Raw genomic sequence first — 25,082 nt, forward strand, 5'->3', positions numbered from 1 at the left:
CAGCCTCTTTGGCAGCAGCTGCTTCTGTTTGTGTTGGCCAAGCCTCACTCCCCGGTTTGCTGCTCCTTCTTTGGGCTTTTGGGTTCCCCTTTGGGTTCTGGGCAGGATTTGTGTGGAAAATCCCACACAGGTGGTGGCAATGAGGACTTTTCCTGCAGGGAATTCCCTTGCTGGGATGGGGCTGCCTCAGTTTCCCTGTGGATGTTGTGGTGCTGGAAAAGGGAAGGAGCCAGGAGGTTTCACCTCTGGCCCTTCTCACTTTAATCAGGTTGGACTCAGGGATTTGCTCTGTGGGTGTTTTGGGCTTTATTTTTGAGGTGTTGGTGGGGTGATAAAAGATAATTGAGTTTATGAGGTCTCCAACCCTTTGTCAGCAGTGATTTTTAATATTTACCTGACTCCTGTTGTGAGATGGTTTTGTGTATCCTAGGATTTATCCGGGATAAATTCTGAATTTGAGCAAGGGATTGGCAAGATTCCCTCTTCACTTGGTGAAAACATTGTGACTTCCACCTTAAACCTTCTTCTGCTCCAGAACCAAGGATCCTTGTGTTCTGCAAAAGCAGGAGAATTTCAGAATTATACCTGTGGTCCTCAAAAAGTGCTGTGGAGGGTTTTTACTCACCATGTTCATCTTTGTCTTCATCCTGGGGCAACAGTGAGGATGTGCAGGGTGGGTGGAAGAGCTGCGTGTCCAGAGCCAGCTCTGATCCCTGAAAATGCCTCTCCTGGAAGGGACAGATGGCTTAGACCAGTCTGGGTGGGACAACAGGCCCCTGGCAGCTGGGCTGGATGGGGAATTGTGTGTGCAGCAGGAGCAGGGCAGCGATTGTCCCTCTGTGCTGGGACACCTTGAGGGCTGTGCCCAGTTCTGCTCCTGCAGGAGAGCCCTGGAGGGGCTGGAGCGTGTCCAGGGCAGGGAACGGAGCTGGGAAGGGGCTGCAGGATCCCTGAGGAGCTGGAAGGGGCTGCAGAATCCCTGAGGAGCTGGAAGGGGCTGCAGAATCCCTGAGGAGCTGGGAAGGGGCTGCAGAATCCCTGAGGAGCTGGAAGGGGCTGCAGAATCCCTGAGGAGCTGGAAGGGGCTGCAGAATCCCTGAGGAGCTGGGAAGGGGCTGCAGAATCCCTGAGGAGCTGGAAGGGGCTGAGGCTGGAGCAAAGGAGGCTCAGGGGCCCTTGTGGCTCTGCACAAGGCCCTGCCAGGAGGGCACAGCCGGGGGGGTCGGGCTCTGCTGCCAGGGAACAGGGACAGGAGCAGAGGGAGCGGCCTCAGGCTGGGCCAGGGCAGGCTCAGCTGGGACAGCAGCAGCAATTTGCCCATGGAAAGGGAGCTCAGGCCTTGGCAGGGGCTGCCCAGGGAGCTTTGCAGTGCCCATCCCTGCAGGTGTGCCCTGGAGGTGGCACTGAGTGCTCTGGGCTGGGGACAAGGTGCCCATGGGGCACAGCTGGCACTGCATGGGCTTGGAAATCTTTTCCAAACCCAGGGATTTGGGGATTCTCTAATTCTGGGAAATTGGCTGATTTTCCACTTCATCTCCTTCCAGAGCTGGGACAGGGACCCCAGCTGACCATGGGGACATCCCAGCCCCTGTGCTGTGCCCAGTCTGTAAAACTGGGGAGCAATGAGGAAGAAGGGGGCATATTCCCTCCATGTCTTTTTTCCTTTGCATTTCGTTATTTTTCCTTTCCACTCTTAATTAAGCCTAATGAACATACAAAGTAAATTGATGAAATGTATTCACATCAGAAAGTCATGGCAGAAACACAACTTGGAGCTCCTGGGGAGCTTTTTCTCAGCAACTTCCTGATAAGGACAATTTTGCAGTGTTACCTTGAAGCCCTTATTAGAATGTGTTGAGGTTGGAAGAAGAATTGAATTTTCTGGAGTTTCAGGGAAGGTGCTTAATTAATTCTGAGGTTTAACTGATTCTGAATTGATTCTGCCTGGAAAGTTGAGGACTCTCCATCCCTGGCAGTGCCCAAGGCCAGGTTGGACAGGGCTTGGAGCAGCCAGGGACAGTGGAAGGTGTCCCTGCCATGGCACTGGATGATCCCTAAATCCCTTCTAACCCTTCTGTGACATTGTGGCCAATTGTTACTTTAACTGTTTCCAGTAGTAAACCATTGAAATGACCCTAAATCATGGAGGATTTGCTTGCTGTTTATTTCAGATTTTAAAGGCACATTTTAGGCTTCATCTTAGAAATTCTCAAGGCTTTCAGCTCTCTAAAATGAATTAAATTCAGTGTTGGGATTGATGTTTTAATTTAACTATGGGTTGGTATTTATAGAATACTTGTATTCCTTAGATTTTAGTTTAATTTCTTCTATAATCTCCTTTGATTTTAAAAGATTTGTTAAAAATTTAAACAAATCCATCATATAATTTCAATTCTTTGAAGAAGAAAGGTGGATTTGGGAACAGAAGAGTTCAGGCGTCACTTTGAGTTTAAAAGTTGCTGCTTCCTCTGCATCCAGGCCCGTGGGCTTCGTGTTCATATCTGGTTCTTTGCCTTACCCACCACCCAATGCTGATTAAAATCTGGTTTGAGGATGGGGTGCTCATTTTAATTCAGAAGTAATTTTGATCACTTCCCCCAAGTTATTTTTGGTGATGTGCCTGCTGTAACTTTCTGTGTGCCATTTCTGGAATGGTCTCTCCTGCTCCTGTGGTCACTCAGTGTGGGCTGGGAACACGGCAAGGTTGGCCTGGTCAGGAGCACCTGGGCTTTCCCATTTGTCCTTTTTCTGTCTCGGGGAAATGGTTCTGTTGTAGATACAGGAACCTCTGTCCCTGCATCCTGCTGGCCCTAAAATCATCCAGGGGCTCCACGAAAGGTGTGGGAATGTTGGGATGAGTCCAGAGGGGCTGGAGCCAGGCTGGGAGAGCTGGGGGTGCTCACCTGGGGAGGAGAAGCTGCAGGGAGAGCTCAGAGCCCCTGGCAGGGCCTGCAGGGGCTCCAGCAGAGCTGCAGAGGGACTGGGGACAAGGCCTGCAGGGACAGCACCCAGGGAATGGCTGCCAGTGCCAGAGGATGTCAGGACCCAGGACACCCCTCTGTCTGTCCTGAGCAGCCCAGACCCCTACCAGGGGGCTCAGAGACCCTGGCACAGAGCCCAGAAATGCCCGCGTGGTTTTGATTGTGACCTGTGGAGCAAGTTACCAACTTTAGATGAAGATCTGCAAGCCATGACAAATTAAGTAGAATGATAGTGAATTTGTCACAAGGTGAAAAAGTAGATTTTGGGGTTTTTAGAATGGGGATTTAGGGGGCAAGATGGAGGGATCTGGGCATGTCCAGCCTTTCTTCTTCTTCTTGGCCTCCATCTTCTGCTGTGATGGTGGCACTTTTGGATTGGTTTAGAGTAGAAGCTCACTGTCTAACACAGGTGATAGGGATTGGAAAGGAATTGTAAATATTGTACACGTAGTTTTTAGTATAAAGACATAACACCGTCCTGGGGGCAGGCAGAGTGCCTGGACTGGCCTGCTGAGCGAACCTCAGCTGGACAGGAGAAAATATTTTATAGATGAGGAACAATAACCAACCTTGAGACTGAGAAATGGAGAGCCCTGACTCTTTCTTCAAGTGCCGGGCTGGGAAAAGAGAATTTCTAACGCATCTCGGGGTCACTGTGAGCAGCAGAGATCCCGACAAGAGGGCAGGGCTGGGTGGGATCTTGGCCATGAGGAATTGTTCCCTGGCAGGGTGGGCAGGCCCTGGCACAGGGTGCCCAGAGCAGCTGGGGCTGCCCCTGCATCCCTGGCAGTGCCCGAGGCCAGGCTGGGCACTGGGGACAGTGGGAGGTGTCCCTGCCATGGCAGGGGTGGCCCTGGGTGGGATTTGGGGTCCCTCCATCCCAATCCAATCTGGGATCCCTTCCCACCCCTGAACTTCCAGGCAGGTTTGGAGGTTTTCCCCATTCCCACTGCTCCATTTCCAGCTCCAGCCCAGCCCATTTTCCCCAGGGGTTCAGCCCAGCTCCCACATTTGCTGTTTCCTTGGAATGCTGCATTTATCTGGATTTTGACCTTTCCTGACTGCCCTGAGTGGTTGTTCCCAACCTGGGGCTGCTGCTCTGCGTTGTTGATGCTTTTACAGTATTTGGAGAGTATTTAATAATTTTCACTAATAATTTCTAATGTTTTATTAAGTAGTAAATGACACCAAATAAATGGTTTTTCCGCTTAGTTTTGCTGCTTGGAATTGCAGCTTCCTTCTAAACATGAATTTTGCCTTCTTTGATTTCCACCTCAGTAAATAATCCCAGACCAACCTTTTATAACTGCTGAGCAACCAAAAAAAGACATAATTTTGTCCTGCTGTTACTACATTGAAGGGATAATCAAGTAATTAGGATGGAGTTATTCTTGTTTATAATTTGGGATGTGCCCACTGACTTTAAATGCTTCCTGTTGGCCAGAAGAACTTGAGAACTGTCCTAGCCCTAAAGCTACTGAGGATTTGGTGTTTGCTTCCATTTCTCCCTCCAAAGACTCTCCTTGGAGGAGGTTTTGGTGGTTGACAAAGTTTTTTTTGTAGCCAGTGCTGGATTTTCTATCCCTTGGACTTTTCTGGGGGAAATGAGATGGAAAAAGGAGCAGTGGAGCTGAGTCCTTTCACACAGCTCTGCTTCCAGGCAGGTGGCTCCTCATTTTTTAGGAGGCATCAGCATTCCAAAGGCTTCATTTCCACGTTTGGTTTGTCTCCAGGCTGCTCTCTGAGCTTCATGGCTGATGGTCATGCCTGAAGCCACTTTACCACCAGAGAATTCCCATTTTTTTCCCCAGTTCCCTTTCATTTATATCTTTCCTGCTTGCCAGGTGAGTCCTGTGGGACTGACAGAACCCATAGGAGCATTTTTGTTCCCTCTTATGCACAATGTCCCCTCAGGAGAGAAGCTTGGTGCTGCTTTGGTTCTTTTGGGGCATTTGTGGCTTTAATCCTGGCGGGGAGGGAGGGGGCACCCCCAGGTGTGCATGGAACAGCTCCTGCTCTTGGGTGGGATTGTGCTGAGCTGACAGGCCTTGAGGAGAGAGGCCAGAATCACTGAATTGCTGAGGTTGGAGAAGACCTTTAAGAAGAGCCAGTCCGACCATGGAGCAGCACCAGTGGTGTGCTCACCTTTAAACCAAATCCTCAGGGGCCACAACCCCACATTCCTGGGACACCTGCAGGGATGGGCACTGCAAAGCTCCCTGGGCAGCCCCTGCCAAGGCCTGAGCTCCCTTTCCATGGGCAAATTGCTGCTGCTGTCCCAGCTGAGCCTGCCCTGGCCCAGCCTGAGGCCGCTCCCTCTGCTCCTGTCCCTGTTCCCTGGCAGCAGAGCCCGACCCCCCCGGCTGTGCCCTCCTGGCAGGGCCTTGTGCAGAGCCACAAGGGCCCCTGAGCCTCCTTTGCTCCAGCCTCAGCCCCTTCCAGCTCCTCAGGGATTCTGCAGCCCCTTCCAGCTCCTCAGGGATTCTGCAGCCCCTTCCAGCTCCCTCAGGGATTCTCCAGCCCCTTCCCAGCTCCGTTCCCTGCCCTGGACACGCTCCAGCCCCTCCAGGGCTCTCCTGCAGGAGCAGAACTGGGCACAGGTTTTGAGGTGGGGCCAACTAAGGTCAAAGTGCTCAGGCTGTCCCCTCACCTGTGGCTGGTGTGACACCTGGGGCTACGTTTGCCTTGGTGGGACCTGTGGAGTTAACAGGTTTCTTCTGGGCAGCTCTGAAGCATGTGGGGGAAGAGGAGTGAGGAAATTAGATCTGTAGACAAAAATCCTTTGGTTCCTTCTTCCAGGAGCTCTCAGCCCTGCCTGTCCCTGTGTCTGTCCCTGTGTCTGTCCCCGTGTCTGTCCCTGTGTCTGTCCCTGTCTGTCCCCGTGTCTGTCCCTGTGTCTGTCCCTGTGTGCCGAGCTCAGAGCAGGCCCAGGCTCTGCTCCAGGCCCAGCAATGGCCCCAGAGCCACGGGCAGGGCCTGAGCCCAGCAATTCCCCTCACAGGAGGCACAACTTCTGCCCTGGGCAGGGCCCGAGCTGGAGCAGAGCCCAGAGAGGGGCTGGGGTCTCCTCCTGGCACATTCCAGAGCCACCTGGGCCCACCCTGTGCCCTCTGCTCTGAGTGACCCAGAGGTGGCTCCAGGTGAGCACTGTGGGCCCTTCCAGCCTGACCCTCCCAGGATTCTTCACAGAATCACAGAATTCACAGAATTGGAAGAGATTTCCAAGACCATCGAGTCCCACCCAGGCCCAACACCCCAATTGAACCCTGGCACCCAGTGCCACATCCAGGCTCTGTTAAACACGCCCAGGGATGGGGACTCCACCACCTCCCCGGGCAGCCATTCCTGAACTTTCTCACCTTGCTGGAAAAACCTTTTCCCTGCTCTCCACCCTGTATTTCCCTTGGTGCAGCTTGGGACTGCACCTTTCCAGAGCAAGGTGACAACTTGTGAGCCACTGGTGTGGCCCCAGGTCCCTGCCAAGGCTGCCCGGGGGTGAGAGCAGTTGGGAGTGGCTCTGCTTTGCCCTGGGGGCAGGAGGGGTGTCCGGAGCAATTCCAAACCAGGCTGTCCTGCTCTTGAGAGCTCTTCCTCATCCCCTCTGCAGCAGCAGCTCCATTGGCTCCTCTTCCTTCCCCAGGGCTCTGGGACTGGAATTGGTGCTGGGCTGGGGGACTGGAATTAGAGCTGGGCTCTGGGACTGGAATTAGTGCTGGTCCCACTAATTCTGGGACTGGAATTAGAACTGGGCTGTGGGGCTGGAATTGGTGCTGGGCTGGGGGACTGGAATTAGAGCTGGGCTGAGGGACTGGAATTAGAGCCCGACTGTTCAAGAAAAAATGTTGTGGCTCCTGAGCTGGGAGCCAGGCAGGCCCCATTTCCTCTGTCCCCAAGAAGGCTGGCTCTGAGGCAAACCAAGGAACCTGTGTCTGTGGATCTCTTGGTTAGCAGAGTTCAGCTTATTTTTAGTTTGGGTGATGGCTTTAGGCAAGCCAGGGTAAACCATGGCAATTTTGGGAGAGGGAGAATGAGAGGGATTATAGTGACAAGCTTTCCAACCCAACAATTAGTTGATGTTTTCAGAGTATGGCCACAAGTGGGGAAGGTTGCAGATTTTACAATCCTGAATGTAGAAATCTGTGGCTTTCTTTTCTTGTTCTTTCTCTCTGGTTTTGTTTTTAAATACATGGGGCTCAAATCTTTGGCTTGGTTGTGTTCAGAAACTGCACCTCACGTTGCCTTGCAGCACTCAGGGAATGTGCTGATCCCTGGGCATGTGGAAAAGAGACAAAAAACCTCTGTGTCACTGGGGGGTGAGGGATGGAGGGCAGGGAGCTTACCCAACAATATTTTAGTGGATTTCATTGAAATCTGCATGGAGGTTAGAAGGGTTTGTCATTGCTCTCCACAGCTCCCTGAAGTGAGGTTGTGGAAGGGCTGCCAGAGCTGCAGGAGCCCTTGGACACCCCTGCAGGGACAGAATGGGATTGTTGGGGTGTGTGCAGGGCCAGGAGCTGGATCAGGGGTCCCTGTGGGTCCCTTCCAGCCCAGGGTGTCCCATGGTTCCCTAAGTGTTACATGCAGTGTAAATAAGGATGTAAATTACATATATAATTTATAGATAATGGTGCTAATTGCTGTCTCCATCCAAGCCATGGATTTGTATTTTTCCACACACCGATCACTTGAAATATTAATGAACAACAACAGTGAAAGGACCCCAAATCTGTTCCCAATCCATCATTTTCCTTTGCTAGGAATATTGATTTGTGCAAGGCTCAGACCAAGTGATTCCAGGTGAGTCAAATCCATGAACTCATCTTCTTTTTGCTGGGGCCTGACTTGGAAATGGCAGGAAATGTTCCTGGGGAATTGCCTGCTGTCACTGATATATTTTTTGAAAAATACTTTTGCTATGATTTTTTTTTCTTGAGAAGCTGGGAAGCTTCGGCTTCTCTATGTTTTGTTACTTTAGAATGTGATTTAAAGAATTGTTTACTTAGTATGTGAATTGTTTTTACTTAATGAATAATCACAGGTCTAGCTGTGTCAAGACTTTAGTTAATCAAAAGATTTTTATTATTCATTCTTTTCTTTGCTAGCTTTTTTCATGTTTCTTTGCTTTTTCTTTAGTATAGCTTTAGTATATCAATATAATATAATATAATATATGATATAATATAATATGATATAATATAATATGATATAATATAATATAATATAATATAATATATATGGTATATATTAATATTTATATACTATATATTAATATCGTGCATTTATACAATATATACACTATTATATATTATATAATGATATAATACGTTATTATATTATATTATATTAATATATTATTTATAGTAATATTAATATATTGATGGTAATATTAATGTATTATTGTTAATATTTCTATATATTAATATTATATATTATATATTATTATGTAGTATATATAATATATTATATATAATGTATGATATATAATATTTATTGGAATAATAACTATTAATATATATATTATATTATATATAATATTAAATACTATATATAATATAGTATATATTTTTATATATTGTATATAATATATTAATATATATTATATATAATTATATAATGATATAATGATATAATTATATCATTATATATAATATAATATAATAAAATAATAAATCAGCCTTCTGAAACACAGAGTCAAGATTCTCATCTCTTCCCTGGAGACCCCCAAACATATAATAGAAAATGCTTCTTCCCTGCTCCTGGAGACCCTCAACCACCACCACAGCCTGCTCCTAAAAATTCTGTCCCTCAATGCTTCCACTTTGTCCTCTTGGGTTGCAGCCCCTCCTCTCCAAGTGCTGAGCTGTGCAAGTGCAGCACACACACCACGCAGATTTCCAGGAATTCCTGACTTTTCTCTCTCTACTTTTCCAGCCTGAGACAGCAGCCGTGCTCAAGCGCACCGTGGAGGCTCTGATGGAGAGAGGAGCCATCGTGAGGGGCCTGGAGAACCTGGGGGAGAGGGCCCTGCCCTACAAAATCACCAAGCACAAGGAGCGCCACAAGAGAGGGGGGTACGTGGTGACACCTCCTCCTTCATCCTGTCACTGCTGCTCCTGGCACAGGGACACCAGGACCAGCCCTTGGGGGATGTTTGGGTTGCAGGTGGGACCTGGGAAGGCTCTCAGCGAGGAGCTGGGTGTGTTGTCTGTGTGTTCTGTGTGTTTTATTCTGAGTGCTGTCCGTTTTGTGGTAGTTTTCAGTGGTGTTTGCACTGCAGAACTTTCCCCAACATAAACAATATTATTATTTTTTAAACGACTATTTTTAGGGTGTTTTCTGATAAAGCTCAGCCTAATCTCCTAGTTGGCAGGATAGGATCCTTTCCTCCAATGTTAATAATTAACATTAAAGTGCCCTGTAAGGCTTGGTTGTGTTTCTGATTCAGTTTTGGGGTTTGATGAAGTCCAGAATCATGGAATGGTTTGGGCTGGGAGGGATTTTAGGGATCATCCTGTCCCACCCCTGCCATGGCAGGGACACCTGCCACTGTCCCCAGTGTCCAGCCTGGCCTTGGGCACTGCCAGGGATGCAGGGGCAGCCCCAGCTGCTCTGGGCACCCTGTGCCAGGGCCTGCCCACCCTCAAAAGGGAGAATTTCTTCCCCATATCTCACCTAAATTCCTCCCATTTTAGTGGGAAGCCATTCCCTGGGTGCTGTCCCTGCAGGCCTTGTCCCCAGTCCCTCTGCAGCTCTGCTGGAGCCCCTGCAGGCCCTGCCAGGGGCTCTGAGCTCTCCCTGCAGCTTCTCCTCCCCAGGTGAGCACCCCCAGCCCCTCAGTTAAGGGTGTTTAAGGTAATCCTGTGTTTTATGGAAACACAGTAAATGGCAATTACCCCACAGTGCAGAGGGAGGTGCTGCAGCTCCCATGCCATGCCCAGGGTGGTTTTGCTCCTTGAGGCCACCTCTGAAATGGCTGCTGCTTCTCCAAGGCCTGGGAGATGTTGCTAAGCAACTGCTGGGGCTGCTTAATCCTAATAACAATTAACAATTAACAATTAACGAGCTGCTCCCGATCCTGCAGCATCCAACAGGAGCTTGGCCAGCCCTGCTCTTCCTTGGGGAAGCTCAGGGCACTCCAGAGCTGCAAAGTCCTCCTTGGATCAGCTCTCATGGGGTCACTCCTGGTTTCATTCCCTCTTCTGAGCACCTTGTGGTGCTCCTGCCAAGTGGGAATGGTCAGAGGGGAAGGGGGGATCTCCAGCACACTCCTGTTCCATCAGCCTGGGGAAGAGGAACTTCAGGGAGGCCTCAGAGCCCTTCCAGAACCTTAAGGAACACTTTAAAAAGGAGGAAGGAGGACTTTCTGCAAGGACATGTAGTGACAGAGAGGAGGAATGGGTTCCCAGTGCCAGAGGGCAGGGTTGGATGGGGTTCTGGGGAGGATCCCTCCCTGTGGAGGTGATGAGGCCCTGGCACAGCTCCCCTGCAGAAATGGCTTCTCTTCATCTCTTCTCCAAAGTTCTGGAGATGTTCCTGTCTTCTGTTGAAGAACCCAAAACCTGGCCTGCAGAACTGCTGCCATCCAAGCCAAAAACTCATCCAGCCTCTCCCAAAATCACTGGAATTTCATCCCTGTGCCTCAGCTCCCCCCTGGCACAAGGAGAGGGACAGCAGCTCCTTGTTCTGCCCTTGGAAAAGACTTTCATGTTTATAAAATGCTTCTGCTCTGACAGCAGGATGAGGTCATCACTAATTCTGTCCTGAGACAGGAATTTCTCATCTCCCATGGGCTTGCAACAGGATTTCATCCTGCATTGCAAAACTGCCATGGTCAAGGCATGGTTTGGAAAAAACCCCACATGGAGCAGGAGAGCAAAACAGGCACGGGCACAATGGCAGTGCCTGAGGTGGGGTCAGGGATGGGTTGGGATGGGAGGGACCTCAAAGCCACCCAGTGCCACCCCTGCCATGGCAGGGACACCTGCCACTGTCCCCAGTGTCCAGCCTGGCCTTGGGCACTGCCAGGGATGCAGGGATGGAATTCCATCCCAGCCCTGCCCACCCTGCCAGGAAGGAAATTGTTCCTAATATCTGATCTAAACCTGTAATTTCTCAGTGTGGAGCCATTCCCTGGGTGCTGTCCCTGCATCCCCTGGCAATTGTCTCTCTCCAGCTTTCCTGGGGCTCCTCCAGGCCCTGCAAGGCCACCCTGAGCTCAGCCCAAAGCTTCTCCTGTGCAGGTGAGCAATGCCAGCTGTGCCAGCCTTTCCTGCCAGCAGAGCTGCTCCATCCCTCTGCCCATCCTGGAGCCTCCTCTGGGCTCTCTGCAGCAGCTCCAGCTCCTCCCAGGGCTGGGGCAGCTCTGCAGGTGGGAAATCACCTGTGGGGGCACAATCCCAACCCCAACCCCATCCCAATCCCATCCCAGTTCCTATCCCAACCCCAGATTTAACCCCAATCCCATCCCCACCCAACCCCACTCCCTCTCCTGATCCCCACTGGCCTCAGGGGGCTCTGGGATGGAGCAGATCCATCTCTCCCCTCCCCAGCCCTCCCAAATCCTCCCAGAGAGCTTTGAGCAAACCCCTCCTGCCTGCAGAGCCCCCAGAGCAGGTGGGTTTTGTGTGCTGAGTTAGACAAGGCTTTAGTAACCAATCATTGCAACCTTCAGGCAGGAAACCGTAAGATCAAAGCCTCCGCCGCCTCCTCCTCCTCCTCCTCCTCCTCCTCCTCCTCCTCCTCCTCCTCCTCCTCCTCCTCCCAGGTCAGATGTCCCCAGATATTTCTCAGTCCCTGTTCCTGCCCCCCCTGGCTGTGGCAGGATCCAGATCTCTGCTTTGCTGCAGGACAAGGTTTGGGTGCCTCTCTTTGGGATCTCCCACCCAGAGCTGGCCCTGGCAGCCTGGGAATTGCTGAGGATTGGGGATGTTCCTGTGGAATTCCTGGAGATTTTCCTGTGGGATTTTGCAGCCCCAGGGACAGGCAGGGTGGGTTCCTGCTGGACCATCCAGTATTTTATACTGGAAAAGAAAACATTCAGGAAATCAAACATTATCCATCAATAGGAAGTGATAAATCAGTTGTGGAGCCACCTTATAAAATCAGCCAATTCTACTTTACAGCAGCTGTAAAAAAAAAAAAAAAAATATATATATATATATATACTTTTCAATAGGACAAAATTAAAAAGAAAATAAACAACTTTTCCAGACACCTCGCTAAGCTCCTGGACTTTCCATAAAATCCTGGAATTTTTTCTCCTCCCCAGCCAGTTTCTAATTCTCCTGTGTCCCTTCTGGAGCAGCTTGGTGTGGAGTGGGACATTGGATAATCCAGAATATTCCAATTTGCCTTAGTCTTGGTTTATTCTGGATTATTTTAAGAGGCTTCTGTGAGAATTCTCATGAGTGTCTAGGGGAGCATCTTGAATCTTCCAAAGCTTTTAATTTTTTGCTTGTTTTAGGTTTTTAATATTTTTAAGTTTTGTTTTTTTTTTAATTTTCCTGACTCTTATTTAACTGATTTATTTTAACTGATTTATTTAACTGATTTATTTTAACTGATTTATTTAACTGATTTATTTTTCTCTAGCATGTAGTTAGTTGGAGATTTATTTTCCTATAGCATGTTGGAGATTTGGGATGGACACTCAATCCATTATTTCCTTGGACCTCCTGGCTGGTTAATTATATGCAAATGAATTTAATATAATGATATAAAAATGAATGGAATGGGGCTTGGGCTCAGCTGGAAGCTTCCCTGCCCATGCAATGATCTTTAATTCCCTCCAACCCAAAGCATTCCCTGATTTTTTCCCTGCAAAGCTTGTGCAGGTTTTGGTGGGGATTTTAGAGATAGGGAAAGAGTTAAAGTAGAAAATACAAATTGATAAATCAGCAGGAGGGATGGTTTGTCCTTAAAAAAAGGGGTTTTTTCCCTGAACTCTGGAGTGCTCCAGCACCATCTGGGATTTTGGGGATATAAAGTGAATACAGGCTTGTTACAAACGGAACAATATCCAGGAGACTTCCCAGAGAAAAGGAATTTTCTGGCAATTGCTGTGTAAAGCAGATTTCTCCAGGCCTGCCCAGGGGGATTGTGGCCCTGAGCTGTCACTGGCAGGAGCAGTGACTCTCCTGAAGCCCTCAGATCCTACAAACAGTGGGATCATCCTACAAACAATGGGGTTATTCCCTCTCAGGAGATCCTGCTCATTGAGGATGAGGTGTTAAAATTTAGGTTTGTCTCTGAAATGCGTCTCTTTGGGCATCCTCCTCCTTTTGTTTTATTTATTTTTTTGGAACACCTAATATTGACAGGTCTTGCCTGTAGCTCATTATGAAAATTTGGTCATTTTGAAATTATGAAATGAGTTTTGGGAATTGTGTGGATTCATTAAAGAATCAAACTTTTCAGTCCCTGATTTACTGATCTTTAAACTGAATTAGCCACTCATTCACATTCATTTTATTCATGGTGGAACACGAATATTTTGGTTTTGAAGTATTTCAGAGGATGGTTTGATATTGTAACAATTCAGCTCGTGGCTGGATAAAATGTGCCAAGGACCAGGTTCCAGGTATGGAAATTTAGGTGAGACTTTGAGCCTGGCTTGCCCAGAATGTGAAAAACCAGGGCAAGAATGTATTTCGATAAAGATTCCCAACCTTTCTCTCCTGCTGGGCCACAGATTGGTGCCAAACATTTCTTTTACTCATCACTCCTTGTTATTAACGACCTGCATTTTAATTGCTTTTAAGGTGCTTGGTGGTTTTATTTGTCCCAGAGGTGTTTCTGGCTGGCACAAACAAAACCCAACTGATTTAAGTGAGGTGTGTGGCAGCTTTTGAATGGAAGGAATGTTGAAGGCAGGCTCTGTTTGCTGTTTGAGATGCTCCAGGAGCTCTGAATCCCTCTGAGCACAGCAGAGCAGATTCCAACAGGTTGTAAAGTGATAGTAGCGCACTGGGGGTGACACTTTGTGGTTCTGTGTTTGCTCTGGCCCTGCCCCAACCCCACCCTGGTGCTTCTCCAGGGCTCAGGGGGTTTTTGGGGTCACCCTTGGGCTGGGGGGGTTTGACTTTGGACAGGATCCAAAGGCAGCTCCAGAACAATCAGGGAAAAACCAAAATAGATGCACACATTCCTCTGGGCAGGTGGGGGCTCCAAGGATCTGCAGGTGTGGGATCTGTGAAGCTGCAGGAGCTGGGATGGGGGATTGAGGTGGAATTTGGAATACTGGCAGGTGGAATTTCAGAGTTTTTGGTGGTTTTTAGCCCCACTTCAGTGTTTCCATTCTTAGCTCTGGAGCAAAGTGATGCAGCTCAGCCTGCTCAGGGTCTGGGGACTGATGGAGCACCAGGGCCTTCCCTTCTCCTTGGTTTTGGGATGTGTGGGGTTCCCTCTGTTCAGTCTGCCTGGGACACAGGAATGTTTTCACCTCACCACATTTTCATCATTTCATTCACTTTATTCTATTGAGTTGCACATTTATTTCTGTGGCAGTGCCCAAGGCCAGGTTGGAGCAGCCTGGCACAGTGCAAGGTGTCCCTGCCATGGCATGGGAGGCACTGGGTGGGTTTCAATTCCCTTCCAACCCAACCATTCCGTGACTTACGACTTCTCCAGCAAAACTCTGATTATTCATAACAATTCCCATGTTCTGTTTGCCAGTTTTTCATTGCTTTGTTGTTTCTTTTTTTCCTTGCTTTCAAATTCGAGTTTGAAAATATGGCAATTTTCTTTTGTTATTTGTTTGCTTTGCCTCTTCATCTTTTTGTTTTGCTCTTCACTCACTGTTGTCTCCTCAGCCCCCGTGCTCTCTGAAATAGCAAACCCAGGGCTTGCTTTTGTTCTTGCTGAGCTGCATTTTGGGAATTGAGCAGGAATTGTCACCCAGGAATTGCATTTTGGGGAGTTTATTGGGAATTGTCACCCAGGAACTGCATTTGGGGGGGTTTATTGGGAATTGTCACCCAGGAGTTGCATTTTGGGAGTTTAGCAGGAATTATCATCCAAAAATTGCATTTTGGGGAGTTGATCAGGAATTATCATGCAGGAATTACATTTTGGGGAGTTTATTGGGAATTATCACCCAGGAACTGCATTTGGGGGGGTTTATTAGGAATTATCATCCAGGAGTTGCATTTTGGGGAGTTTATCAGGAATTGCATTTGGGGAGTTTATCAGGAATTATCATCCAAAAAATGCATTTTGTGGAGTTCATCAGGAGTTATTATCCAAAAATTGCATTTTGGGGAGGTCATCAGGAATTACCATCCAGGAATTGCATTTTGGGGAGTTAATCAGGAATTATCATCCAGTTTGGGGAACTGATCAGGAATTATCATCCTGGAATTACGTTTTGGGGAGTTTATTAGGAATTATCATGCAGGAATTACATTTGGGGAGTTCATCAGGAATTATCATCCAATTTGGGGTGTTCATCCTGAATGATTGGCCAGAAATTGCATTTGGAGAACTGATCAGGAATTATCATCCAAAAATTGCATTTTGTGGAGTTGATCAGGAATTATCATTCAGGAATTCCATTTTGGGGAGTCTATCACGAATTGTATTTGGGGAGTTTATCAAGAATTATCATCCAGTTTGGGGAGCTGATCAAGAATTATCATCCAGGAATTACATTTGGGGAGCTCATCAGGAATTCTCATCCAGAAATTTCTGAGTTCATCAGGAATTCTCACCCAGGAATTGCATTTAGGGGAGTTGATCAGTAATTCTTATCCAGGAATTACATTTTGGGGAATTGATCAGTAATTATCATCCAAAAATTGCAGTTTGGGGAGTTCATCAGTAATTATCATCCAAAATTTGCATTTTAAGGAGTTGATCAGGAATTCTCACCCAGGAATTACATTTTGGTGAGTTCATCAGGAATTCTCATGCAGGAATTGCATTTTGTGGAGTTCATCAGGAATTATCATCTAGGAATTGCATTTGGAGAGTTGATCAGGAATTCTCAGCCAGGAATTGCATTCTGGGGAGTTTATCAGGAATTGCATTTTGGGAGTTGATCGGGAATTATCATCCAAAAATTGCATTTTGTGGAGCTGATCGGGAATTCTCATCCAGGAATTGCATTTGGGGAGTTTATCAGGAATTATCACCTAATTTGGCGGTGTTCATCAGGAATTATCACCAGGAATTGCATCTGGAGAATTGATCAGGAATTATCATCCAAAAATTGCATTTTAGGCAGTTGATCAGGAATTCTCATCCAGTTTGGGGTGTTCATCAGGAATTATCATCCAAAAATTGCATTTGGGGAGTTTATCAGGAATTATCACCCAGGAGTTATATTTTGGGAGAGTTTATCAAGAATTACTACCCAGGAATTGCATTTGTGGAGTTCATCAGGAATTATCATGCAGGAATTACATTTTGGGAGTTGATCAGGAATCCTTACCCAGGAATTGCATTTTGGGGAGTTCATCAGGAATTTTTTTTGACTCCTGTGGAAACATTTCCATATAAATTTTCTTACATGTTCAGGCTTTGCCTCTCCCCACAGAGCAGCTGAGCTTTGGAAGTTGCACAATTCCCTTTTAAACCTCCTGCTTGTGGCAGGATGAAATTTTCCACGTGGATGGAGAGGTTGAAGTGCCCTCTGATCATCCCCACCGCCTGGGCACAATGTGATTGCCTTGATTTGTGAGAGTGAAATAATGGTAAATAATGGTTACCTGTCAGAAATGTTCTCTGGAGCGTTCACAGGTTTGAACAGCCCTCTCCCCACCCTTTGTTGAACCCAAATTATGCACAGTTCATGTTTTTTCTTTATTCTCCAAACGTGTTTGGCCTCGCTCAAGTCGAGCCTCTTGATGCCTTTCATGGCTCTTGAAGACCAAAGAAGGCAAAACAAAAACACATAAAAGGAGCTTAATTAATCTTAAAAAGGAAATTTTTTTCCTTACTTAACCCCCCTAAAAATAAATTTAAACTTAATGCCCAACCCAACTTCTTGTTGCTGTTTGGATTTTAGAACATCTTGAGCTGTTTGGGCAAAAAAAGTGTCCTGGCTGTGCAGTGCCCTTGGATGAGAACAAAGGCAGCTGGAATATTTGTGGATTTAGGCACATTTGGAGTATTTTCTGCTCAGCTGATTGTCTTCTTCCACTAGATGGGGCTTTCTTCATTGATGAGTTGAACCATTACTTTTGCCCATGTAAATATGGGATCAAAGCCCCGAAATGTTTGGGATGTTTTCTCCTTTCCACCTGAGCTGTGGAAGTGCCCTTTGGAGTTTTGGTGCTTTTTAGAGGCCCTGAGCAGAGCTGGTGATGTGAGGGCACCAGAATGCCCCAAATCCTGTGGCACCCTTGTGAAAGCTCTTCATTGAGTGTGGTGGCCACTGGGCTTGGTGGGGTGGCAACCAGCCACCATCTGAGGGGGCTGACTTTCATTTTAATTTCTTTTGTTCTTAATGATCTTTGAATTAATGAAACATCTTTCCATGAGTCAATCAGCTGAGCACCAGGTGCCTGTGGATGGAATTTGGGAAGTGCCTTTCCTGGGGCTGTGGGCGTATCTCCCACCAAGCTTCCTCTGGATCATTCCCATCGTTGCTGTGGCTCAGTTTTGGTCATTAAAGTCCAACTTTTGGGTTGGATCTGGTCCTTCCCAGATTTTCAAGGAATTTCCACTGCCATATTTGTAAAAGCTAAAGGCAACACTTGTCCTGGTCCTTCTGACAATCCATGAGCTTGCCCCGCTGAGAAGGGACAAAGCAAATTCCCCCATTTCCATGGCCCTAAAAATGAACATTCAGGTAGCAAAAATTAAAAAAAAAAATTATTTTTGTGGAATTACCTTAATGAGGACAACGTGGAGCTCCTCCTGCTCCTGCTGTGGTTTCCTCCAGGTGTTTTCTGCTCCTTTCACCTCTGCTCTTCCTCAGAACATTTTCTTTCCTTTGGATCTTCCACCATCTCACAAGGGAGACGTTTTGGGGCCAAAACCTTGGGACCCCACAGCCTCTTCCAAGGCCACCACATCTTCACTGCTCCCCTTGGCCCAGAGTTGTATTCCAGGAGGATTTCAAAGGGAATTTTCATCCAGGATCCTTGAAGTCCTACCCTGGCCACCTGAAAGCAACAGATTTGAGCATCCTTAGGACTCAAGGTTCAAACAATTTCTGGCTTGAATTTGGTAAATTTGAGAAATGAAACCCGGCTCTTTTTTTGGTCCTCTTTTTTTTTTTATTTCCCTCATATGCAAAGGCACATCCTCCTTTATTCGAGACCATCTTACATTTTAATTTTTTTTTGAAGTTAATGCATTGTTTTAATGTGTTCCAGTCTGCTCCCCTGCATTTAAATCATCCTTGTGTTTGCAGTCAAGCAGGAGGACAAAAATAACTGTGGGCTCATGGTGAATCAGTGGAATTTTCCTGCATTTCTCCCCTGGTGACTCCTGGAGAGCACAAATGCTTTTTGCATTTCTCCTTGCAAGAACGAGGTGCTTTCCCTGCTGCATTCCTGTATTTTTCCCTGGCTTTGTCTCGCTGGGATTTGGGGTTGTTTACTGCACAAACAGCAGAGTGTGGGGTCACAGATCACTGCCTGCAACGAAGGTTTGAGGCTTTGAACCCCCCCTGGCCTCCTGGGAGCTGATTTCAGTGTGCAGCTTTGAGGGGAAGGGGCTCAGATCTCCTCAGGGATGTCATTGTCCATTGTGCTGCTCATTGTTTTTCCAGCCCTTCTTTCTTTCCTGAAGAAATCCAATTTTTTTTAAATTTTTTTTTCTTTTTGCGCTGCTTCTCTCTCCCTTCTCTCTCTCTCCCTTTGTTTTGTCGTGGCACAGGGAGGCAATCTTGCTCACGTTGGAGGGAGGTGGTTGTTTTTGAAACCCCACGTTTTTCCCAGCGCCTGCAATTCTGATAAAATACCTTTTCCTGAGAGGAGTCAGAAAGATCTGCTGGAACAGCTCATCCTCCCTTCCCCCCCTGCTCTCCTTGGCTTATCAACAGTGCGTCAGTGGAAATTTCCACCCTTTGCTAATGGCAGAGAAAGCACAAAGTTGCAAAGCAGCCTTTGGAAAGGGAAAAAAAAATTAAAAAAAACCAACAAAACAAACCAAAAAACCACAAAACCCAGCCCTCTCGCCGTTTTAGGAGCACAATGAAAAGCAGCAGATGAGAGCTGGGCAGAATGGAGTGAATTCAGGATGCAGGGCGGGGATGGCAGTGGGATCAGGGAGAGGGGCAGGAATCCCCAGCTGGAATTCTGGAGGTGAGAGGAATTTGGAAAGCTGCAGAGCTCAGGTGGCATCTGCTGAATTCACCAATGGTTTTACCAGAGGATCAATCCCACATTCCCAGATTTCAGGGGGTGCATCCTCGGATCCTGCTGGGGCTGCACGTCCACACAATTGGCCAGGCTGGGAAATGGTTCCTGTCCCTGAACTCCATCTCTGCCCTCCGGAGCCCACAGAGCAGTGGGCAGCTGAGCTCCCAAAAGCCAAATGTTGTTGCTGTGGGGGTTTGTGAGGAGGAGGAGGAGGAGGAGGAGGAGGAGGGAGCCCAGCAGAATTCCCCCAAACCCCTGGGCCAATCCCTGGGGCAATTCCTGCAGCTCAGGCACCTGGAATGCTGGGCTGGATGGGCTGGCACTGCTGCCCTGGCTCCAGGGACACCCAGCCAGTGCTGGGCTCCTCTCCCACTTCAGGATTTGGGGTTTCAGTGGGTTTTTGCCATCCTACCCCTCCCATGGAGAATTCTGGACTTTCTGGGCAGGGTTTGGGGATGAGCTGGGGCTGTGACGTGGCTGCTCGGTGAGATCAGGGTGGTGGCTGAGGGAAAGTGTTCTTCCCATGTTTTCCAGGGGTGGATTCTGCAATCCTGAGCCACTCCTGGCCCCATGGGGCTCTTGGCGTGCAATATTTGGGATGTGATGCAAAAATCTGACCCCAGTGCAGCCTGAAGGGCACGAGCAGGGCTTGTTCACAGCCCCACCTCCTTCAGATTCCCAATTTCATTCTGGTCCTGGGCACTTCCCCTCCAGGATCACCTTTGGGAACATGGGATGCTCCTGCTGGAGCTGACTTAGGAAAAACCCAAAATTCCTGCAGAGCAAAGTCCTCTGTGTCAGGGGCAGTTTTGGGATGAAATTGGGGCGTCTGGTCCTGCTTGGACAAGGTGTATTCATTTAGAGATGTCACTTTTGGGTTGTGAGATGCTCCATGGGGAGGTGGGCTGGGAGAATTGGGGGATTCTGGAATGGTTTGGGCTGGAATGGACCTCAAAACCCATCCATGGAATGGTTTGGGTTGGAATGGACCTCAAAACCCATCCATGGAATGGTTTGGGTTGGAATGGACCTCAAAACCCATCCATGGAATGGTTTGGGTTGGAAGGGACCTCAAAACCCATCCATGGAATGGTTTGGGTTGGAATGGACCTCAAAACCCATCCATGGAATGGTTTGGGTTGGAATGGACCTCAAAACCCATCCATGGAATGGTTTGGGTTGGAAGGGACCTCAAAACCCATCCATGGAATGGTTTGGGTTGGAATGGACCTCAAAACCCATCCATGGAATGGTTTGGGTTGGAAGGGACCTCAAAACCCATCCATGTTCCATCTCTAACTTATTCAAAACTCCTTCAAAAATCCCCATAAATCTCCTTGGGTCAGCAGGGCTGGGCAGAGCTCCAGGAGTGTTGGGATGACATTCCCAGGGAAAAACTGGGAATTTGGGGGGTCTGGATGATCCTCTGGGACATCTTCCAGCTCAGGATATTCCATGATTCCACCAGAGTTCAACTGAACTTCTCATCATTGAAATCAAGCTAGCCCTGAGCTTTTATTTCAAACACCCCAGGTACCAAAATGTGAGAAAAAACTTGGGAAATCCCATTAAAAAAAACTCCACAGGAACAGAAAAAACTTGGGAATTCCCATTTAAAAAAACCCACAGGAGCAGAAAAACTTAGGAATCCTCATTAAAAAAAACAAAACAAAACAAAACAACAAAAAACAAAACAAAACAAAGCAAAAACAAAAACAAACCACCAAAAAACTCCACAGGAGCAGGAAAAAATTAGGAATTCTCATTTAAGAAACCCCCCAGAAGAATTCCTTGAATTGCAGCCCAGGTATTTTGCTGGATTTTGCCCCAGCTCAGGTATTTTGGTTAATTTGGTTCCAGTCCAGGTATTTTGGTTAATTTTGTCCAGCCCAGGTATTTTGGTGGATTTGGCCCAGGTATTTTGGCTAATTTTATTCCAGCACAGTATTTTGTTGGATTTGGCCCAGGTATTTTGGCTGATTTTGTCCCAGCCCAGGTATTTTGGTGGATTTGACACAGGTATTTTGGTGGATTTTGTCCCAGCCCAGGTATTTTGGTTGATTTGGTTCTAGCTCAGGTGTTTTGGTGGATTTGGCCCAGGTATTTTGGTTAATTTTATTCCAGCACAATATTTTGGTGGATTTGGCCCAGGTATTTTGGCTGATTTTGTTCCAGCCCAGGAATTTTGGTTAATTTTTCCCAGCCCAGGCATTTTGGTTAATTTTGTCCCAGCCCAGGTATTTTGGTTAATTTTATTCCAGCCCAGGTATTTTGGTTAATTTTGTCCCAGCCCAGGTATTTTAGTGGATTTGGCACAGGGATTTTGGTGGGGTTTATCCCAGCCCAGGTATTTTGGCTGATTTTGTCCCAGCCCAGGCATTTTGGTGGATTTGGCCCAGGTATTCTGGTTCATTTTGTCCCAGCCCAGGTCATTTGGTAGATTTTGTCCAGCCCAGGAATTTTGGTGGGGTTTGTCCCATCCCAGTATTTTGGTGGGTTTATCCCAGCCCAGTATTTTGGTTAATTTTGTCCCATCCCAGCATTTTGGCTGATTGATTTGCTGTGCTTCTCCTTGCAGGTATTTCCTGATAGACCTGGAGGCTCCCCCTTCCCTGGTGTCACCCATGATGGATCACCTGGGACGGGACATCGATGTCATCAGAAGAGCTTTCATCAAACACCCCCTGGCCAAGGCAGAGGAGTGCAGTGGCATCCTCCCAGTCAGCCCTGAGCACAAACTCCTCTCTGCCAAGAAAAACTGAAAATCCCAGGCGTCTGAAACCTTTTTTAACCCATTTTTTATTGCTGCTGTGGAAAAGATTTGTGATATAACTCCATCACAAAAAAACAAAAAACAATCATTTTTGGCCATGGGATGTGTGTGGTCTGTCACAGGATCTTCAGTGCTGTAACAACTGAGGTTTCTTTTTGTTTAGAATAATTGGAATAGTTTTAATCTGGGTGCTTATCTTGCTGTTTGACAACTCTGCAAATTGATTTGCTTTTCTCTCGGAGCGTTACATTGATAATGGAGATTTCTGCAGCAGCAGGATGCTATAAATAGCATTTTTTCCAGAGATTACTCCAGAATATGGAGATTTACATGAGAGATTAAGAAGTCTGCAGTGGAAATATAGAAATCTAGGATGTGATTTGGTGGGGGTTTGTTTGGGAAGAAATAAAAGGCAATAAAAGTGTGGTTAAAAGTAAAACCTGACTTTTTTTTTTTTTTTTAAAATAAATATAAAAAAATCCCAAAACTTTCACTGCCAAAAGCCACCTCATGGTCCTCAAGGTAAACAATGTTCAAAGCACAGGGAAAAATTCCTTTTTAGGTAAGGCCAGAAAATTCCAGGTGGGAATTAGAGACTCCCCAGGCTTTTGTAGGAGCAGGAGAATCAAAGATGCTTCATTTTGCCATCAAGTGGACATTTCAGACTGGGAAAAAACATCAGAATAAAGTGTTCATGTGTCTTTTCTGCCTTTCTTTTGTTGAAAACAGGAGGAAAATCTGTGTTATTATTGTTATATGTATAAAGACCTCCTGCTCTCTGATGTAAATCCAGTGGTTGGATCATTTCTAGGGGGCTTTTGTGCTCTTCTTTTTCCCTTAGATGTGGAATTTTGGAAAGGAAAATAAACCAGTTCTTATAAATATCTTAATTTTTTTAAAAATGCATCAGAAAAAGAATAACATTTTCTTTTTCCCTACATCTTCCTTTAAGAGTTATGAATGTCTGGATTTGTGGGTTTTGTTTGGAGGTATTTTCATAGTTTTTTTTTTTTTAATTTAAATTTTATTTCTTTTTTCTTTTAATTCTCTTTTTTTTTTTTTCCTATTTGAGTTTTTTTCTTTCTTTTATTTTTTTTTTTCTGGAAAAATCATTGTAAGAACAGAGGGAATACACTCCACACTGCCTGAAGCTGAATCTGTGTGAGAAGTGCTTTAATTGCTGCCTGCTCCAGGCAGAGTTTTCCTTTTCAGGATTTTTCCAGGGATGAGCTCAGCCAGGAGGAGCCCTGGATTTGGGAATCTGAGCCCCAGGTTTGGCTCCCCGGGCTGCCCTCCCTGCTGAAAATTCACATTTTGGGTGTAGAAAGTGCCAGCTGCAAGAATGTGGCTTACCCAGGGGTTTCTCAAAGGTTTTCTTAATCACAAAGTGGACAGAAAGTTTGGGGTTTAAAGGGATTTTGCCTCAGACCTGGAATTTGAGCCCTGGATTTGGATTGAGCAGGAAGGGGAATAACTCAAGATTTCAACTCCACTCCATGAAACTCAGCAGAGGCTGCAAATGTCAAAATGTTGCTTATTTGTCTTTTTCAGTTTATTTGGTGTAGTTTTAAACTTTCCAATTAATTTATCCCAGTTTCAAGGTTGATCCCCAAATCCCTGGGGCTGGCACAGCCCTGCCAGCCCATGCAGTGCCAGCTGTGCCCACCTTGTCCCCAGCCCAGAGCACTCAGTGCCACCTCCAGGGGACACCTGCAGGGATGGGCACTGCAAAGCTCCCTGGGCAGCCCCTGCCAAGGCCTGGAGTGGCAGTGCCAGCTGTGGGTTTCTCTGGGTCTGGATTGAAGGCACTTGAGATGGTGTTCCATGTTCACACTCAGGTGTTTGTTATTTGTTATCAGTAAAACAGTCTCACTGCTGTGAGTTCTGCAGCTTTTCATCAGAAGGCACAAAATGGCCAACAATCTCTTGTTCCAAGGTCTTTTAGGACTGAACTATCCAATGAAGAACTGACACCTGGATTATTTTCCCTTTTAACCCAGTAACTGATCCCAAAGAGCTGCAATGGGGACTTTTCTGCCCAATTACAAAATGCCACCCAAACCCTTGGAGAAGGAGGAAGAAGAAGCTGAAGAACAAACCCAGGACAGCACCCTGTGCCCTCCATCTTGCTGCCATCCACAACAGACTGAAAACCCCAAAACCTCAATTTCTCACCAAGTGATGCACCTACACTGCTCTTTATAATCTATTTCACACTTTTGTGGATTCCAGTCTATCTTGAACTCTGGGAAACTTTCTCCATGGATGAGGGGCAGAGTCAGTGCACCCCAGAGCACACACAGAAATATTCCCTTTGTGCCCTGGGTTTGCACAGCAGGAACTCTCCTGCCACATTGTCTGGGTTTTTCTTTTTAAATTTACCCCAATAATTTCTTGTTTGAGCTCTTGGACACCAAAGCAGAATCAATAAGAAGTACTCAATTTCCTCCCAAGAAAAGATTCTGTCACATTCTACATTACCATGGGTCTAGTTTTCAGTGGAGGACTGAACATTTTTAATATTTTTTTTTTTAAATTCAACTCTGAAATGCAACAAGATTCTCAATGATTATACAACTAAAAGTCTCACCAAGTCCTCAGTACCCTTCAATATGATAAGGCTTAAAAGTTGCTACATTCCAATAATATTTTATGGTGATCTGCCTGTCTGAAATGATTTCTCTGTATGGGAGCACTGGTGGTTCAGACTCCTCAATTCAATGGTGTGTATCTGCATGCTTTTAAAACTGAAATATGCACAGCAGCCGGCCAGACTTGACACATTTAATGCTCAATTTGCAGACAAGAGTCCTGACATTACTGATCATCTTCCATACATTTTCTATAAATTACTCTCCAGGATTTTTGTCCCGTTTTTGGGACAAAAATTGTCCCATTTTTTGGGGTGGCAGAGTGGGACTGTAGTGGGGTTGTCCCAGCAGCACCCAGATTTATTTATAAACCTCTCAACTGCAGGTACAACTTTCCTCATAACTGATAGTTTCTAATAGAGACTTC

General features: G+C 46.7%; 1 protein-coding gene across 1 annotated transcript in view; it reads left to right on the forward strand.

Annotated features, from left to right (window-relative positions):
- The window catches only part of MRPS6 (mitochondrial ribosomal protein S6), a 44,741-nt gene extending 22,238 nt beyond the window's left edge, over positions 1 to 22,503 (forward strand). The window contains exons 2-3 of the mRNA XM_054293819.1: positions 8,913 to 9,052; positions 21,870 to 22,503. Coding sequence (XP_054149794.1) covers positions 8,913 to 9,052; positions 21,870 to 22,053 — 324 coding nt within the window. The 3' untranslated portion in view covers positions 22,054 to 22,503. The remainder of the gene's footprint in view (positions 1 to 8,912; positions 9,053 to 21,869) is intronic.
- The last annotated feature ends 2,579 nt before the right edge of the window (positions 22,504 to 25,082 follow it).

The sequence above is a fragment of the Melozone crissalis genome, unplaced genomic scaffold (genome assembly GCF_028551555.1).
Source record: "Melozone crissalis strain CALT ecotype California unplaced genomic scaffold, PUWL_Pcris_2 ptg000187l_1, whole genome shotgun sequence".
Classification (NCBI taxonomy): Eukaryota; Metazoa; Chordata; class Aves; order Passeriformes; family Passerellidae; genus Melozone; species Melozone crissalis.